Raw genomic sequence first — 17,334 nt, 5'->3', positions numbered from 1 at the left:
GTTTCCTCTTCCCAGCAGTGCATGATGTGGCTGCAGGGCAGTGTCACATCAGAATGACTCAGGGAAAAGCAGAACAGGCTGAGCTTTATTGATCTGCCATTAGGCAGGGAGAGCTTCAGCAGAGGAAAAGGAGAACATAATTCAGTTGCTGACCCTTCAGAGAGCTTAATTCAGTTGCTGAAGCAATTGTGGTGGCTGAGTTGGGACTGGGTTTGTGCACACAGAGGTGAGGGTGCTAAACTGGACAGCTAAACTGGGGGGTTCTGTCTGGTTCTGGGAGGAAATGGGATGTCTGGTAAAGAACTGAATATTCATGGTGTCATTTTTTCTGATTCTAAGGCTGCTATCTGAGCTCTGCTTACACACATAGATCCTATGTCATTTTTTATAAGGTTTTGTCTTAATAAATGAGCCTGATGAGACCGGCTAATTAAAACCAATCTCCACAGCTGTTTTTGCGCACAGGAGGGGAAGCTGGGCAGGTTGGGGGGAGGATAAAAGGGTTGGAGAAAGCGGCGGAGCTCAGTGACAGCTTTTTGAAGTGCCTTTTATCCCCCTGATGTCATCTCAGCTTTGTTCCAAGCAAAATTTCCACTTCTTTTCACTGAAGTGATGCACTTGTTTCTCCTTGCAGGTTTTTCAGACGGCTCCCAGGTCCCGGAGCGGCCGCCAAAGCCGCTGCCCCGGCGGATAAATTCAGAGCGGAAAGCCGGGAGCTGCCAAGCAGGAGGAGCCAGCAGCGGGGCCAGCTCCTCCCTGCACCTCTCCAGCGAGATCGAGAACCTCATGAGCCAAGGCTACTCATATCAGGACATTCAGAAAGCTCTGGTCATTGCACATAACAATATTGAGATGGCCAAGAATATTCTGCGGGAGTTCGTGTCCATCTCCTCCCCGGCGCACGTGGCCACATAGCACACGACCACCTCCACACCTGAGCTGCTGTGGACCAACTGCCTGGGCAGCTGCTGCCCAGCTGTGCACCAAAGGGGAAGGGGGTTCCTTTAGAGACTTCGTGCTGAGGTCAGTCCTGCCTCTTTAAGAGAATCAGTTATCAGGTTTTCGTGGTTCCAGATTTCAAAGCAGTGGGATGAAACGGAGTGGGGCGGTGTTTTATACAGTGTATGTCTTGGAGTCCTTTACCCCTACCTCTTGTCTGAGAGAGCAGATTTATTTCCAGGGTGTTGGTAGAGAAAGTATCATGACAAGGGATCCCCGAGCCCATGCCCTGGAGGCTGGGGGGAGTTGTTTTGTGCTGTGAATTTTAAGTGGATGCTCAGAGAAACAAAGTCTCGAGGTCGGTGTGGTGTGTCCTGTGGTTCATGGTACTAGGTTTGGGTCTGTTCGCTGCTGTGTGTCTGGCTCAGGCTTTTTAGAGCAGCTGGAAGGTCACTTCCTGCTGGGAATTTTTAGGAGACCTTGGAAGAATCATTTGATTGCTTCCTGTTGGCCATGGCGTGTCCCCCTTGTCTGTAATAATAGCAGTTATTGCTTCTGATTCCAGTCCTCCCCTGCTGCCTGGAGAGAGCAGGATGAGCTTTTGTCAGGGATTTTGATCCTGGCAGTGCTGGCAGTTGGATTTCTCTCGAGTGTGTGTGCTCTTGCACTGGCAGCACCAGATTCCAGCAGCTGGAGGAGCTTGGCCTGGTTTTGAGGGGTGGGACAGGGGGAAAGAATTTGAGCAAGAGCAAAGAGCTGGGGCTGCTGCTTCTCCTCTCTTAGCCTTGAGCATTTTGTGCTTCAGTGCTCAAACTTGATTGTGGCCCTGCTGGGCTGGAGCAGCCAGCACTGGGCACTCCCATTGCTCTTCCCTAGGAATGTTGCACCTGGTAAATAGGATGTTTTATTTATCTTCTTTGCATGGTGGCTGTTGCAGGCTAGTGGCCTTCACACACATTCCCTCACCTCCTCCAGAGAGCTTTTGCAGGAGCCATCATCGTGCCAGGGTGTTTTGTGGAATTGGTAGATGCAGCTGATGTGTTTGTTGGTATCTCACCTGCTTTGCAGTCACAGAAGTGCAGCAGTTCTCTGCATGGCTATCAAAAGAACGTGAGGGCTCTCTGTTCCATTTCCATTTCTCTAAGGTATTGCTAGGTCTGGTGTTTAACCAGACCTGGGGGAAAAAATTCTGTATTTGTGAAGTGATCACATGGCTTTAAAGGTCAGAACTCAGCTGTTACATTGGAAAAACCTGACTTGCCTACTCAGCTACTTAACTCTGTTCATACAGGAGGAGTGGATGGTTCCTTTGGAGAGGATTTAGATCCAGGAGGCACAGACAGATCACAGCCTGACAGCCTGAGAGGCTCTTGGCCTTTGGAGCATGTCCAGCATTAGTTGCATCTGCCTGAGGTCAGCAAGGGGTCACCAGGCCAAGGAATATTGCTGGAGTGATTCTGGCAGTCAGGTGCAGTTTGGCCTTTTGAGGAATCCAGAGGCTGGGCCAGATGGCTGCAGTTGGCAGAGAGGCCCTCACAAGTGTTAGCAGAGCAGAAAGTGGGTTTTTAATTAAAGCAGAGGTTTCAGCTTTCTGAATTGCTGCAGTGGCTTCCAGGCAGGCTGAGCTGTGTCTCTTTACTCCCCTCCTTTCTGTAGGGAAGAAAACACTCTCAGACAGCGTGAGGAGATCTGCCACGCTCAGAGAGCAGCAGCCTTTGCTGTTTTGGGCTCAGGTCTGGCAGTGGGCAGGGTGCTCTGCAGGGCGCAGGGCTCAGGCACAGCCCCCAGCAGCCCTGGGCAAGGTGGGGTCAGTGCCTGGGGGAAGAAGAAGGGGAATAAGAGCTGCTCTTCCTCCTGTGCCTCCGGAGCAGCTGCCAGGGGTGCCAGCCCTGCTCCCTGTGGGATGTGCTGGGCACGTGGGAGCCTCTGGAGAAGCAAGGGCAGCGCTGGTGCTGCTGAGGCAGGAGCAGGGGACAGCTCTGAGGGCTGTTGTGTCACACTGGGGGCCCTGAGCAGCCACACAGTCCCTTGTCCTGGAGATGCAGGTGAAAACCCTTTAGTGAGGAGTTTATTTCCCTCTTTTTCACACTCCCACTCGGCTCTGGGTTGGTTTGGAGCCGCTTGGTGTCTGCCCTGCTGTGTGAGCTCAGTGTGTCAGTGTGACTCTTGCCATGGCTGAGCAGAGCTGAGTCCAGCCTGCTCCAAAGCCTTAACTCTTGTCCTGCCCCGTGTGTGTGACCAGAGCAGTGATTCCCTGTCCCCTCCAAACCCCTCAGGGCAGGCTGGCTGTAATTTCAGTGAAACCTTGCTTGGCAGAGCTGTTCCAGGCCTGTCCTTGGGGTCTATGTGCCAAGAGATGTTCCTGTGGGTGTTGTTCCGGGTATTAAGAGATTAGAGAGAGCAATCTTTTGTGGCATGTATCACTGATTTCTCTGCATGTGTCCTTTCTGTGCACTTGTTTATGTCTCAAACTGATTTAAGAAACTTAAGTCTTGCCTTTTCTTCCTTAGACACGTTAAGAATTTGCTGATTCCACTGAGTGCAGCAGAGTCCTGGCCATGTCTTGTGGCTGTGCTCTGCCAGCTCAATCCAGGCACTGCCCAGTGGAATTTTCTTGTTCTTTCTAAGCCCAAGACTGATTGCTCTTCTTTCCCTTCACCTCCTTCTTCTTTATTCTGAAGAAAATTAACTTTCTGATGCTACTTTAAAAAGGAAAAAACAACCCAAATGTCTAGTGCCTTTCTTAAGGGGATGCTGCATGGCCAGGCTGGATCCGAGAATCCGCCCCTCTGGGAAAACGAGCAGAGCTGGACAAGCAGCAGAGCTGCCTTTGAGCACGGAACTGCTTTGGGAAGGGGTGAAAAGGAGGAGCAGGAGAGGTGGGTGATTGTCACTGGGACTCTGACACTGTGTTTTGTAGCATTTCAGCCGTGGAGCTTCCAGTCTGGACTGGTGCTGTGCCGAGCTCGGGGCCAAGTCAGCATTGTGGGACGGGCTCGGTTGGGGTGAAAAATGCTGGGTTTGCCCTGCAGCTGTCCCCAAAAGGAGTGGAAAACACTCCCAAGAGGAGCAGGAAACACTCCCAAGAGGAGCAAGAGCTGTGGGAAGCAGGAGGTGCCCTCCTGAGCAGGATCCCGGTGATTTCCAGCGCCACCGGAGCCGAGCAGGAATCCCAAATCTTTCCCTTTTTAGTGCATGTCCTTGCCCCAGCCCTCCCCTGGGGGGCCAGGCATGCTCAGGGCCCAGCATGAGGCCTCCTGCACCGCACTGGTGACATTACTGTAGCTAATCCTGAGGCAGGCTCGTTACTGTAAATGTGGTTTGCTTGGCTGGTTTGTTGGGGTTTTTTTTTTTATTTTCAGTTGAGCAAGAAAAAATGCAACTCCCAGGGCACCTTCTCAAAGGTGCCACTTTAAAGATTAGTGGGGAATAAGGACATTTATTTTTAAAGTTCCTCCTAGAAATCTTTTTTGTTTGAAATTCCCAGCGGAGGAGGAACTGCTGTTACTGTTGTTCTTTCTCACGGATGACAAATACCAATTTGTAAAATATCAGTGTTAAAAAATGTTGAGATTTTCACGAAATATTTAAAAAAAAAAAAAGTATAATAGTGTCATTAATATAAAATTATAATAGCAGTATTTAATCCTTTCAGATCTGTAAAGAATAAGGAAAAACAGAAGGTAAATATTCTTACAGAGAGTAGCTGAGCTTTAAGGTTCACTTGGTTTAAAGTCCTCATTTTGTTTGCAGATGCATTGTTAATGTTTAGAGGTTATACTAATGTTATTTATTAATTGTTTCCATCCTTGTATGCTGCCCACTAAGAGCTTCTTTGTTTGGGATTTCATTCACCTGTGTCAGTAAGAAAGAAAACAAAACAAAGTTTTATTTTTAAATAAAATTTCCTTTGTTGTAGCATATGGTGTGTGTGGTGTGGTGCTTCTGGGAGTGCTGGAAAAAGAATATTTTAGGATTTCAGCCTCCTGGATCCTTTGCAGTCTGACTTTGGAGTTATTTTATAATTATTTACCACAATTACCTGTTAAATTCAGATTTATACTGTGGGTGCTGGCAGAGGCCAGGAAAGATTTATACAAAATTAAACATATTCTGGGAGAATCAATGAATAAAGGCTCGAATCCATCAGGACCAAGAAAGACATGAAGTTACCACCCAGGGAGAGAACCCAAGGGAATCCATGGGAATATTCTGCAGACTTTTATAGTTACTGCATAGAAATCCTAAAACTATGTATAATCACACATTGTATCTATAGGCATCACAATTCTAGAAATAATAAATATATAAATAATATATATATACATATATAAAAATATATAAATAAATAAATAATATAAGAAAAATAATAAAATTATTTGAATTTATTATGTGCTATTAATAGAGATAAGAAAATAATAATATATTTGAATATATGAATATATTCATTGACTATTCATTGATACCTATTCATATCTACCAATAGATGAATATTTTGCACATGGAGGAGATACAATAACCCCAGGTTCTGCCACACACTCCGACATTCCAGAGCCTGGAGGGGCCCAGAAATGGAACAGACTCAGGGACACACAGGCCCAGCTGAGCCCCCAGGACATTTGGGGGCCAGGGGACCCCACTTGGGGACGAAGGGATACACAGGGGGCAAGTGGGAACCCAAAACGAGTCAGTGAGGGTAACTGGGGCCACGGGGAGCCAAGTGAAGGTGGAAAAAACCCTCAAAGAAGCCACCGTGGGGTCAAAGGAGGACACAGGGGTTACTTGAGGTCATTTCAGGCCCTGATCGGGGTTACTTGAGGTCATTGGGGTCATTTGAGGTCATTTGAGGCCCAGATCGGGGTTACTTGAGGTCATTGGGGTTACTTGAGGTCATTTGTGTCTCTTTTAATTGATCTGGGGTCAAATGAGGACACGGGGGTTACTTGAGGTCATTTGAATCTCTGATCACAGTTACACAGGGGTTACTTTAGGTCATTTGAGTCTCTGTTTGGGGTCACTTGAGGTCATTTGAGGGCCTGATCGGGGTTACTTGAGGTCATTGGGGTCACTTGAGGTCATTTGAGGGCCTGATCGGGGTTACTTGAGGTCATTGGGGTCATTTGAGGTCATTTGAGGCCCAGATCGGGGTTACTTGAGGTCATTGGGGTTACTTGAGGTCATTTGTGTCTCTTTTAATTGATCTGGGGTCAAATGAGGACACAGGGGTTACTTGAGGTCATTTGAATCTCTGATCACAGTTACACAGGGGTTACTTTAGGTCATTTGAGTCTCTGTTTGGGGTCATTTGAGGTCATTTGAGGGCCTGATCGGGGTTACTTGAGGTCATTGGGGTCACTTGAGGTCATTTGAGGGCCTGATCGGGGTTACTTGAGGTCATTGGGGTCATTTGAGGTCATTTGAGGGCCTGATCGGGGTTACTTGAGGTCATTGGGGTCATTTGAGGTCATTTGAGGCCCAGATCGGGGTTACTTGAGGTCATTGGGGTTACTTGAGGTCATTTGTGTCTCTTTTAATTGATCTGGGGTCAAATGAGGACACGGGGGTTACTTGAGGTCATTTGAATCTCTGATCACAGTTACACAGGGGTTACTTTAGGTCATTTGAGTCTCTGTTTGGGGTCATTTGAGGTCATTTGAGGGCCTGATCGGGGTTACTTGAGGTCATTGGGGTCATTTGAGGTCATTTGAGGGCCTGATCGGGGTTACTTGAGGTCATTGGGGTCACTTGAGGTCATTTGAGGCCCAGATCGGGGTTACTTGAGGTCGTAGGGGTTACTTGAGGTCATTTTGGTCTCTGTTAATTGATCCAGGGGTCAAATGAGGACACAGGGGTTAATTATTATGAGCTGGGACAACTTTGGTGTAATGGACCAGCCAGTGCAGTCCAGGGGAGCCCAAGGCCTCGGGGTCACCCAGTGGCCTCCAGTGTCACCCATCATTTGCCCGCTGTCCTCTCAGGGTAGTGACAGGGGCTGGTTATTAGCTTCATCAATATTTTGCATTAATTAGTAGTATATTAGTGTTTATTATCATCTCCTGTAGTATTGGCATTAGCTATTAGTACAATTATCAATAAATTCTACTGTTAAATTCTATTGACAATATTATCTTGTAAGATCCAGTGGTGTAATCACCTATTACTACCTAAAACTAGGATTATTTATTAGAATAAATAGATTTATTAGCATTGGTAGTAATTAGTGTAGTATTAGCAGCCATAGGGGCTGCTGCTAATAATAATATTATTATTTATTTTTATTATTAATAATAATTATTAATTGTTATATATTTTTAATTTATGTATCTTACATAATTTAATTATATAATTAATAAATAACAATAATAGTAATAATAATAATAATAATAATAATAATAAATGTGTCCTGTTGGAACCTCCGTGGGATTATGGAATGCCCTTCCCACCCTTCTGCCTGTGGGAACAAACTCCAGCACTCAGCTTTGAATCCGTACTTTATTTTCACATATATAAAAAAAACCTTGCAAGTATTGGACAAAAAAAAAAATAAACCAAACCAAACAAAACTCCTGGAAATATACACACAATCCAACAAAAATATATATAAACCAAAGCTTTTGCTTGGACACCACGTGTAGCAGGTGGGGACGGCTCCCCTCTGGTCAGGGCTGTGCTGGGGACAGCGCTGGGGCACCCAGAGGACAAAGGCTTGTGGCCAGCAGAGCTCAGAGGCCGTGGTTGAGAGGCTGGAGGGGCTGAGCCCTCTGGGGTGAGGCAGGGGAGGGCTGGGACAGAAGCTCAAGGCAGGTTCTTGCCCGTGCCCCCCCCCCAGCGTGGGGCCAGAGGTGCCACTGAAGCACAGAGGGGAGTTGGACCTGGGGCTGGCAATGGCTGAGCACAAAAAAACCCCTGAGACGTCACTGACTGGCTCTGGCTAATGTTGATTTGAAATCTGTGGGAGCTCTGGGACCTGCTGGTGCAGCAGCTGTGCAGCGTCCCTAAAATAAACCCAGTTCAGAGGGGAGAGGGGAGCCCTGCCCCTCGGGTCAGCACAGCTCCGAACCAGACACCCTAAAGCCTTTCTGGAGACTGGCGCCCCTTCCTTGCTCTGCCAGGTCCTCTCCTCCCACGGGATCACAGCCCCGCTGGGATACACGGGGCTAAACTGACTCAGAACAGTTCAAAGGCAAAGCAAAGCACCAAAAACCTCTCAGCAACTCACCAGCTCTCTAACAAACCCCCTCTTCCACTCCTCTCTCCTCGAACCTGCACTCCACTACAGCTAAGGTGCCTCAGACATCCCAAAAGCCAATTTCACCAGCCTCTCTGAGCAAGGTCGGGGTAAAAAAAAAAACACATCAAAACCTTCCCACACCTGTACAGAACAGATTACCTGAAAGAGCCTCAAATCCTTCCACCAAGTAGGGATTAATGGGATACTTCTTCCTAATATTGCTGTGGCTTCTCTGGAGTAGTAAAGCGAGTCCAGCTTTGCTGCTAAGGCAACACCTGCAAGCCCAGGGCTGAGGTAATGGCCAGGTGAGGCAGGGAGGTGGCCCCTGCACGCCCAGCATGGTGACACACGGGTGGGCTCTGGCCGTGCTCCCCAGGGGCTGGAGCAGGGGTGGGAGAAGGCAATCCAAGAGCAGGAAAGGTTCGAAGGAAGAAAGCACTTAGTAGGTTTCCTCTCTAGTTTCTCAGATCGATGTATTTCTCGCTCTTCAGTTCCGCCAAAACAGAGAGAGGGGGAGGGAAAACACACGGTTAGGGATGAACACGAACCAAATCCTCTGCTGCAGGTGGGGCAGTGGCACACACGGTGGGGTGGAGGACAGCTGGGGCACCCCAGGGTGGCTGAGCCAGGCAGGGGCTCTCTCCCGGCCCAAGGCAAATATAACCTCAGTGGGCTCAGGGGCTGCATCCTGTGGCTGGCACGGACAGTGGTGGCCCAGCAGTGACACTGTGAAAAGCTGGTCCATCCCAGGTGAGGGGAAAGCACATGGCCCAAAAGACTCATCCCAAGAACTCTGGCTGAGAGCACCCATTCCTGCAGCCGCTGCCCTGACTTCTGGCCAGAGATCTTTCTATTTCACTTCCTACTCCCAAAGGCCCCTGGGGAGCCCGGCTCCTGCTCCACAGAAGGAGGCAGAGCCCAAGTAGGGCAGGCAGTGGGCACTGCCACGGGGCAGAGCTTTGTCCCCTCCCGGCTTTGTCCCCTCCCCTCCCTCCCACAGCTCCCCCGAGCGCTGCTGATGGATGATGGAGGCCCGTGCAGGGTGGGCAGTGCCGGAGGAGGGGAGCGAAGCATTACCTGGGTGCAGCCCCGGCCCTGAGCTGCGCTCCCGGCCCCGGCCCGGCGCTCTGTCCTACCTGGTCAGCTGCGGCTCTCTTCTCGCCGTTGGCGCCCTGCAGGAGCCCCGCCTCTTCGGAAAGTTTATCTGACTTAACTTCAACTACAATCTTGTCTTTACGGGCCTCTGGCTTTGTGCTAGGGGAGGGAGGTGACAATTTTTGAGACACGTTTGCGATACCCGGGAGGGCACGTGGCCGGCCAAGCCCTGGGGCTCCATCTCAGGGGATGCTCTGCAGTGGGGCCGGGGCTCAGAGCGCTGGGGTCAAAGAGACTCCAGCTCACAGAAAGCTTTGGGCTGCGCAGCCGCTGCCCAGGGAGAGCCCCCCTGGCTGCTCTACCACTCTGCTGTCTCCTCCCTGCACGGCAGTGCCCTGTGGGAAGCTGGAAAAGCCGCCGAGCCCCCGGCGCGGTGCCCCCGAGGCCGCGCTCCCGCCTCGCTCTGCGCTGGGCAGGGAGCAGCTGGAGCGATGGGATGGGATGGGATGGGAAGCACGAGCGATGGCAAGCACCCCCAGCCCCACGGCAGTGCTTACATGTCCTGCTTCCCGGCGCGGCCACACGGGATCTTGCCTTTCTTGTGCAGGAAGTAGATGACAGCGCCCAGCACGGCCACCACGAGGATGGCCACGATGATGGCCACGATGATCACCCCTTGGCTCTCTGCTGTTGACTTTTGATCTAAACACAACAAGGAGAGGAAGAAATTAATGCCTGTCCCACCATGATCCTCTCCAGCTTCCCCTGTGTGTTAGGAAAGGGCCCCTTCTCCCAAAAAAGCTCCAGTGCTTCCTCAGCTGCCTGCAGGATGCAGATTTCAGCACAGAAACGCTCTGTTGGGGCAGTTTCTGTAGGAACACGGAAATTCTGCTCCAGGCTGCCATGCCCCCGGTGCCACAGCAGGGTGGATATCAGGAATTCCTGCAAGGCACCAGCCATCTCTCTGCTTCCTTGCCCAGCAGGTCTGGGCTGAAAGAAGCTGCCCTTGGTGGCCGCGCTGGGGACAAGCAGGCAGCTTTCCCCCCGCTGGAGCCAGAGCCTCCGCCTCCCTCCTGGCTTGGCAGGGAGAGGAGCAGGGAGAGCAGCAGTGTAGAGCCAGCAGCCAAGCTCCCTCCCCAGGCTGGAGGTGAGCATAACTCGTGTCCTGACGGACATCATCAGCAGACTGACCTTTCCTGATGGAATCATCTGGAAGAGCAGGAAGGCAGGGAAAGAAAAGCACCGAGCTCAGCCGCCCCACGGCAGCACGGCACAGCCGGCACCGGGGCCACGGCCGGGACTGACACTGCTGGGGGGTCCTGGGACAGCGCCTGACACTCACCCACCAGCTGGATGTGCTTCTCACTGACACCCAGCGTGTTGGACACCCGGCACTTGGCTCCCGCCTGCAGCAGGTCGTGGCTCACCCGCACCGTCAGGTTGCTGGCGATGTGCTGGTTGTCCATGTACTCGTGAGCCTGGGCAGGGCAGGCAGAGCAGGATTCAGTGCCTGGGCAGCCCCTGGGACATCCCAGCCTGGCCCCTTCCAGCTCTCACCGTGCCGTTGATGCTCCACTGGACGGTGGGACGGGGGAAGGCGATGGCCTTGCAAGTCAGGTTGACCACCTCGTCCTGCCGCACGTACAGCGGGGAGCTGATGGCCACGATCCGCGGCTTCCCTGCGGGCAGGGGACATCAGCACCCACAGCTCCTGGGGCAATGGGTGCTGGGCAGGCAGGGGTCACTCTGCACCCACAGCTCCCGGGGGATGGGTGCTGGGCAGGCAGGGGTCACTCTGCACCCACACCAGGTCTTACCCTCAACAGTCACGAACACCTGCTTGCTCTGCTCCAGCCCTGGCACGCTCGGGGCCATCACCTTGCAGCTGAAGGTTTTGGAGGTTTCAAAGGTGAGGTTCCTCAGGACGAGCTGGTTCCCTTCCCCCACCTTCTCGCCCTGTTGGGAAGGGATGTCCCCAGCAATGAGCCCTCTGTGCCCACATCCCAAAGGGGTTCAGATGCACAGGGAGGGAGGCTGCAAGCACAGGACTTCCCTGCAGTACTGGCCAGGAAGTGACAACATTGGGGTGGACAATGCAGGCCCATGGAAGAGGGAATCCTCCCCCTGGCCTCTCAGGGGAGATGGAGCAAGCTCCTGACTCTGCCCAATTTGCTGCAAAGCCCAGGCTGAGCCTGAACACGACAGAACTGGGATGCCTGCTCACCTTCCCATCACTCCACTGGTAATTCAGGGCCACGGGGCTGTGGGCATCACAGCTCAGCTTCACGTCATCCCCTTCGCGAAGGTTTGAAGATGGCTCCATCTTCACACGGACCCCTTCAATGTCTAGGAGAGGGATGGAGACCAGGGCAGAGTGAGCAGGAGGAACAAAGCACCCACCGTGAGATCCACAGGGTCCATTCCCCCCCGTCTTACAGTTCACAACAAGATCCACATCCTCCTCTTTCTGTGACAAATCATCCAGGTCCAGTGACTGGCACCTGTACGTGCCACTGCTGCTCTTGTTCACGTCGTGCAGGTTCAGGACCCCGCCGTCGGACTCTGGCGACGACAGATCCTGCCACTCATCCAGCTGCAGACAGTGGGCACAAAGCAGAGTCCTTAGCCCCACACAGGCCCCCTGCCACCCAGCCACTGCATCCCCCTCCTCAGAACCCTCCGGGCAGGGGACAAGGAGCAACCAGGAGATGTTTGCCAAGGGAAGGGTGCCCTGGCCCCCTCTGGCCTCACGTTTTTCTTAAAGAAGCTGAAGACAGGCGGTGGGTTCCCATCAGCCTCGCAGACCAGCGTCACATTGTCCCCTTCCTTCACCAGCGCCGAGGACGACACCACCTGCATCTTCAAGTGCTTGGTGGAGTCTGGGGGCAGGGATGGGCAGGGTCAGTGCCCAGCCCTGCTGCAGGGCACCAGCACGGCTCCCCCAGCCCCAGACTCACAGAAGATGTTGAGCTTGACCTCCTGTGACTCCAGGGCGTGCTGCTGTCCCCGCAGCCAGTAGTGCACGGTGCAGTGGTAGCGGGAGTGGCGGTCCTCGCGCGTGACGGGCGCGTACAGCACGCTGCTCACCGTGTACAGCCCGCTCGACTCGCGCGTCAGCGTCGACTGCATCATCACCTCTGCAGGGGACACCGCCGCTGTTCCAGCCACCCTTGGGTTCTTTGGGTGCCAGCCCCTCTCTTGAGCCGGTTCTCCATCCCCATCCAACTCACGGTTCTCCTTGGGGTGCAGCTGCTCCCCGTTCTTGTGCCATGTGATGTTAGGAGGTGGGAAGCTGTTTCTGCTCAAGCACTTGGCAATCTGTGGTGGCAGAGACAGTTGTGAGCATGGGTTAGGGTCAGCAGGGAGCCTCCCCGTCACCTGTGTGCAGCCTCTCCTCACCTCTGGGACCTCATTGCTCCTCACGGAGATGCCTCCTGAGCTGGGCTCAATCTCAGGGGTTTTGGGGACCTCTGGAAAGAGAAGCCACCCCACACGTGTTAGAAGGGACCGGATGGGATCCCTGCCAGCCCCACAGAGCAGCTGCCCAGCCATGCTGCCCTCCCACCCTGTCACTCACTGTAGACTCTGAGCTCGGTGCTGCTCTCGCCCATGCCATAGCTGCCAGCTCCCACCTGGCACATGAAGGTCCTGGCGTCCTGCACCGTCACTGAGCTGATAGACAGGGCCTTGCCCTCCTCCAGTGACAGCCGCCCCTTGTAGTCCGTGTCATCCTCCAGGACGCCGCTGGCCGTGACGTGGTACAGCCTCACCTGCCTGTTGCTGCGGTCCATCTGCAAGGTGAGGGGCGAGGCTGGGCTGGGCAGCCCAGCAGGAAGCCCTGGGCTGGTTGCCACCCCAGCCCACCAGCCAGAGCTGCTCTCCCAGGCCAGCACTCACGTAGAACCAGTCGATGTAGGTGTAGGAAGCATTTTCAGGGATGTAGAAGTTGCACTCGATCCTGGCTGTGCCCCCGATCTCCACTTCCACCACAGCTGGCATGGAGATCTCCAGCTTGCTGGCTGCAGCTGTGGGGCAGAATTTGCTGTTAGGGGCAGGATGAATGGGGAAGAATGGGCTGTCCGAGCACGGCCTGTCCCCATCTCCATCCCTCAAAAGCTGTGGGGCAGAGCTGTGCCAGCATCCCCTAGACACTGTGTCCCAGCCCAGCAGGAGTGACAGCCAGGACCCCACTGCCTTCAGCATCCACAGAGGGCCCATGGGCTCAGGCCAGCGATCCTGTTCCCAAAGAGGGGACAAGACAGGTCGTGCCCCCACCAGGGGGGTGTCCCCTGGAAGTTGTGTCCCCAGGACACCGTTGGGAGGCAGCACGTCCCCAGCCACCACGGCCCTGGCACAGCTCTGACCCTGCTGCCCCAGCAGGAGCCCGGCAGTCAAACATCCATCCCTGCAGCATTCCCAAGGTGTCCCCTCGCTGCTGCTCTGCTCCCTGCCCAGCTCTGCCCAGCCACAGCACCCCTGTGAGCAGAGCTTGCCCATCCCTGCACCCCACCTTCCTCCCAGCCCAGCCGCCCGCAGCAGTAATGGAGCTGCTGGCCCTGCTCCAGAGCGGATGGGAAAGGTAATGGCTATTGATCCAGGACAGGGAACGGAGCAGCTTCCCAAGGGATTGGGAGCAGAGCAGCCCCAGCCGGGCAGAGCAGAGATAAGGGCAGCATCACAACAAGGCTGGGAATGTCACTGCCACCATCCCTGCCAAAGCAAAGGGGGGTCTGCACGCCCTGGGCTGGCACACGGCCCTGCAGAGGGGACAATAGTCTGTCCCCAAGCAACAGAGCCAGCCCAGGTATGGGAGCTGGGGACAAGAGGCTTGGAGGAAGCAGCTGTGTCAACATCTCCCTTGATAGCGCCCGCTCTGTAACAGCCACCACCGAGGCGACTTCAAAGGGCAGCGCTGTGCCCACAGAACGCTCTTTGTTTGGAGTGGGTATGGGGTGGCACATTGCCAGAACGCAGCCAGAGGCCCTTCTGCCACAGCAAAGGCCCCAGCGTGCAGGACCAGCCACCTCAGAACTCCCCAAAACACAGGTTTTGGCCCTCGCCCATCCCATCAGTGCATTACAGTTGGCACTAGGCAAAGAGGGATGAGCAAAGCACGGCACAGCAAAGAAGGTGCTGGAAAAACAGGTGAAAGTCCCAGAGATAAGCACGCACTGGGGACAGGAAACTGGCTGAGAGTACAAAGCAGCTGCCCACCTGTACGGCCACGACTTGGCTGCCTGCTGCAGGAGGACACCTGCACAACTGGGCGAGCCTGGGGCTCGGGTGTGTCCCTGCTGCCCCTCCGCTGAGCCCTGGCACCCTGGACTGCAGGCAACCAGGCCAGACTCGGCCTCTCTATCATTTTCAGACCTTTGGCAAGGGCTTCAGGCAGACCCAGCCCCTGGGAGAGCAGCTGGTCCTCCCCCTGACCCGCTCGGCATGAGAGCCCTCAACCAGCCAGCGGAGCAACCGAAACCATGAGCTCAGAGCTGGAGAATGGCTGGCATCTGGTGCTGGCATGAGGAACACAACCCTCCCAGCCATCCACTGCCCTTGAGGAGGCCGACACGGTCGCTGCAGCCCCCACACTGCCTGGAACAAGGGCTCGCTGCTGCCCATCTCCTCCAGGACAGGCTGGAAGAGGGACACAAGGGGACACTCACAAGGTCCCCCACAACCCTGGGGACACAAGGCTCGCTTCTACAGCTCCAAGACCTTTTGCTATGTGCGTGGGCACGCTAAAGAGGCACTGGGCACAGCCGGCCTGGCACAGCAGACTCTGGGAACTTGGCGATCCTCCTTTGTGCCCAGCGCAGCTGCAGGTTTGGTGATGGAACCTGGGGAGATCCATCGGCCACGCGTGGAGCAGCCCAGCTGCAGCACCGAGCTCCATCCACCCCAAGTGCCTGGCACAGCTCCAGCGGAGACCTCGAGATCTGGAGAGGGCGTCTGCAGGGAGCGAGCGGGGAAGGAAGGAGAGCCCCCGCGCCTTTTCCATCTGGCTGGCGGACAGCCGGCCGGCAGCCAGAGCTCCGCAAGAACAAAGATTTGCTTTTAGAGCTGGGGAAGGGGGTGGGGAGCAGCTCAGTCCCTCGCCAGCCTCCTGCAGAGCCGAGGTGTGCGGGGAGACGGCGAGAAGTGCGGCTGCGTTGGCGGCGCAGAGCCCCCGGCGCTGAGCCCCCGGCCCGGAGCACAGGAGGGGCACCACAGGGGTCTGGAGCCGCACGTGGGATGCCTGAGGTTTCCGTGGGTTTGTGTTCCCCTCTCAGGGAAACCAGCTGCGGCCAGATCCCGCCTGCTGCCGCACAGCCACACATGCTGCCCTCCTATTCCCCGGGAAAGATGCACGGATCCCCGAGCCGGGGCGCCCCACCTCCCACGGAACAGCATCACCAGCACCCCGGCTTCTTCACAGAGAGAAGAAAGAGGGTGCAGAGCCCCAGCCCTGCACGAAGCAGCACGGCCAGCAGCGCCCAGCACCTCCACACACCAACCACCGCCACCCAGCCCTCGTCGTGCCGGGGATGGGGACGGGGCCAGGGCTCTGCTGCAGCCAGACCAGCACACTGCACCCCAAAACAACCCCACCAGCCCGCCAGGACCCCGCCATGTGCACCTGGAGAGGCAAAGTTCTCAACCCCACCCCGCAGCTCGGTGACAACATCCAGACACCTCTCTAACAGCCAGACTGCGGTGCACAAACGGCTGGGGTGGCTCAGGCAGCCCCGGGGTGGGCTCAGCCTCCCGTTCCAGCAGCGCTGGCTGGCCTGGGAATGTCTTGGCCGTGGCTCCTTGTGCTTCTGGGAAGCATCAAGCCTTTCACGTCGCTAGGCTTCCAAATACACCGACGCCGCCAACCATTGAGAGACTCCTGGCTCAGCACATGTGCTGTGGGAAGGGGATCCCGGCACGGGACGGGGGTGGGAGCAGCCTGCTCTAGACTCCGGTCTGAGCCTGACTTTGGCTCCAACACCTCGGCCTGGGCAGGTTCCCAGCGCCGAGGCCACCTCCGCAGCTCGGCGGGGCAGGGAGCAGCCAGCGCACCGGGACCGCTCCCGGGCCCCCGGCGAGGGGAGAGCGGGATGCGGGGAGCGGGGCAGGGCAGGAAGCGCAGCCACCCCCCGAGGGTGAAAATGGACTGGAAAGTGGATAAAAAAAGAAGGCACGAAAAAAGCCAAGAGAAACACAGCGCTCAGGGGAAAACTCCTTAGAAGGAAAGGGGTGGATGCTTCCTAACAACAACCAGTTCACCCCGGTGCGCGCTGAACGCACGTGGGTCACCCCTCAACCTGCCCTGCCCTGGGGGGCTGCAGAGGGGCCCCGAGAGCGGGACGGGGCACCCAGACCCGCCCCGCCGCGGATCGCCGGGCGGGGACACACGCTGGGAAGGGCCGATCCCACCTGGGCTGCCCCGACCCCGCGATCCGAGCATTCCCGGCGCCGCGCCAGGCACCGCCCGAGGGGCGCAGCGCTCCCGGCTGCCGGCGCTGGCCCCGCCGCGGCTCTGCGGGGACACCCCTCCGGCTGCCACCCCGGGGAGCTGCACAGGGGCAAAACCCAGCCCCGCAACCCCCGCTGCAGCCCGATGTCCCCGGGGCGAAGGACATCCCTGCCAGGGCTCCGCGGGATCCCGCGCCGCGCCCCGGAGCGCTCCGCAGGTGCGCGCGTCCGTCCGCCCCGCACCGCCCGGCCCCGCACCGCCCGGCGCCGCCCTTCCCGCAGCCACTCACCGCAGCAGAGCAGGAGGCAGCAGCCCCAGCCCAGGGCGAGCCCCGCCGGCCACCGCCCCCCAGCCATGCCCGCCGCCGGCCGCCCGAGACTGAGCGGGGCCGTGGGCTGACGTCAGGCGGAGGAGGAGGAGGAGGAGAGGAGGAGGTGGAGGAGGAGGAGGAGGAAGGCGCGGTGCCTGCCCACCGCCCGCAGCTGCTTATCACCCCCAGCAGCAGCCGGGCGGGTGCCGCCGTCGCCGCCCAGCCCCGCAGCGCCCTGTCCGGCCCCGCACGGCAGCGGGCAGCGCTCGGCCCGGCCCCCAGCCCAGCCCCCGCCGCGCTCGGGCCGTTCCCAGCTGC

At 56.0% G+C, this 17,334-nt stretch overlaps 2 protein-coding genes across 3 annotated transcripts in view; one reads left to right on the top strand and one right to left on the bottom strand.

Moving 5' to 3' along the window:
• The window catches only part of CBL (Cbl proto-oncogene), a 37,694-nt gene extending 32,834 nt beyond the window's left edge, over window positions 1-4,860 (top strand). The window contains exon 16 of the mRNA XM_048328718.1: window positions 635-4,860. Within this exon, the coding sequence (XP_048184675.1) occupies window positions 635-915 (281 nt within the window). The 3' untranslated portion in view covers window positions 916-4,860. The remainder of the gene's footprint in view (window positions 1-634) is intronic.
• Window positions 4,861-7,412: 2,552 nt separating this feature from the next.
• MCAM (melanoma cell adhesion molecule) lies at window positions 7,413-17,232 on the bottom strand. Of its 2 annotated transcripts, XM_048328977.1 has the most exons (15): window positions 16,996-17,232; window positions 13,163-13,290; window positions 12,843-13,056; window positions 12,665-12,735; window positions 12,496-12,583; window positions 12,223-12,402; window positions 12,017-12,144; window positions 11,702-11,858; window positions 11,490-11,611; window positions 11,083-11,221; window positions 10,823-10,944; window positions 10,608-10,743; window positions 9,823-9,967; window positions 9,307-9,424; window positions 7,413-8,655 (listed from the first exon to the last, which is right to left on the bottom strand). In XM_048328977.1, the coding sequence occupies exons 1-15, from the start codon at window positions 17,060-17,062 to the stop codon at window positions 8,626-8,628; spliced, it is 1,845 nt and encodes a 614-aa protein (XP_048184934.1). In that variant the 5' UTR covers window positions 17,063-17,232; the 3' UTR covers window positions 7,413-8,625. The 2 variants fall into 2 exon arrangements, with proteins under 2 accessions (XP_048184934.1, XP_048184935.1); XM_048328978.1 differs by lacking the exon at window positions 9,307-9,424.
• Window positions 17,233-17,334: the final 102 nt, after the last annotated feature.

The sequence above is a fragment of the Corvus hawaiiensis genome, chromosome 25, assembly GCF_020740725.1.
Source record: "Corvus hawaiiensis isolate bCorHaw1 chromosome 25, bCorHaw1.pri.cur, whole genome shotgun sequence".
Lineage (NCBI taxonomy): Eukaryota > Metazoa > Chordata > Aves > Passeriformes > Corvidae > Corvus > Corvus hawaiiensis.
The sequence above is the reverse complement of the archived record's forward strand: the minus strand, read 5'-3'. Positions and strand labels throughout refer to the sequence as shown.

What these genes read in the sequence shown, in the direction of transcription:
- MCAM (XM_048328977.1), bottom strand. Translation starts at nt 17,062, where the DNA reads ATGGCTGGGGGGCGGTGGCCGGCGGGGCTCGCCCTGGGCTGGGGCTGC. An exon ending in CCTACATCGACTGGTTCTAC is followed by an intron (nt 13,057 to 13,162) that starts GTGAGTGCTGGC and finishes CTCACCTTGCAG; the next exon opens with ATGGACCGCAGCAACAGGCA. An exon ending in GGTGTTCGTGACTGTTGAGG is followed by an intron (nt 10,945 to 11,082) that starts GTAAGACCTGGT and finishes CCCTGCCCGCAG; the next exon opens with GGAAGCCGCGGATCGTGGCC.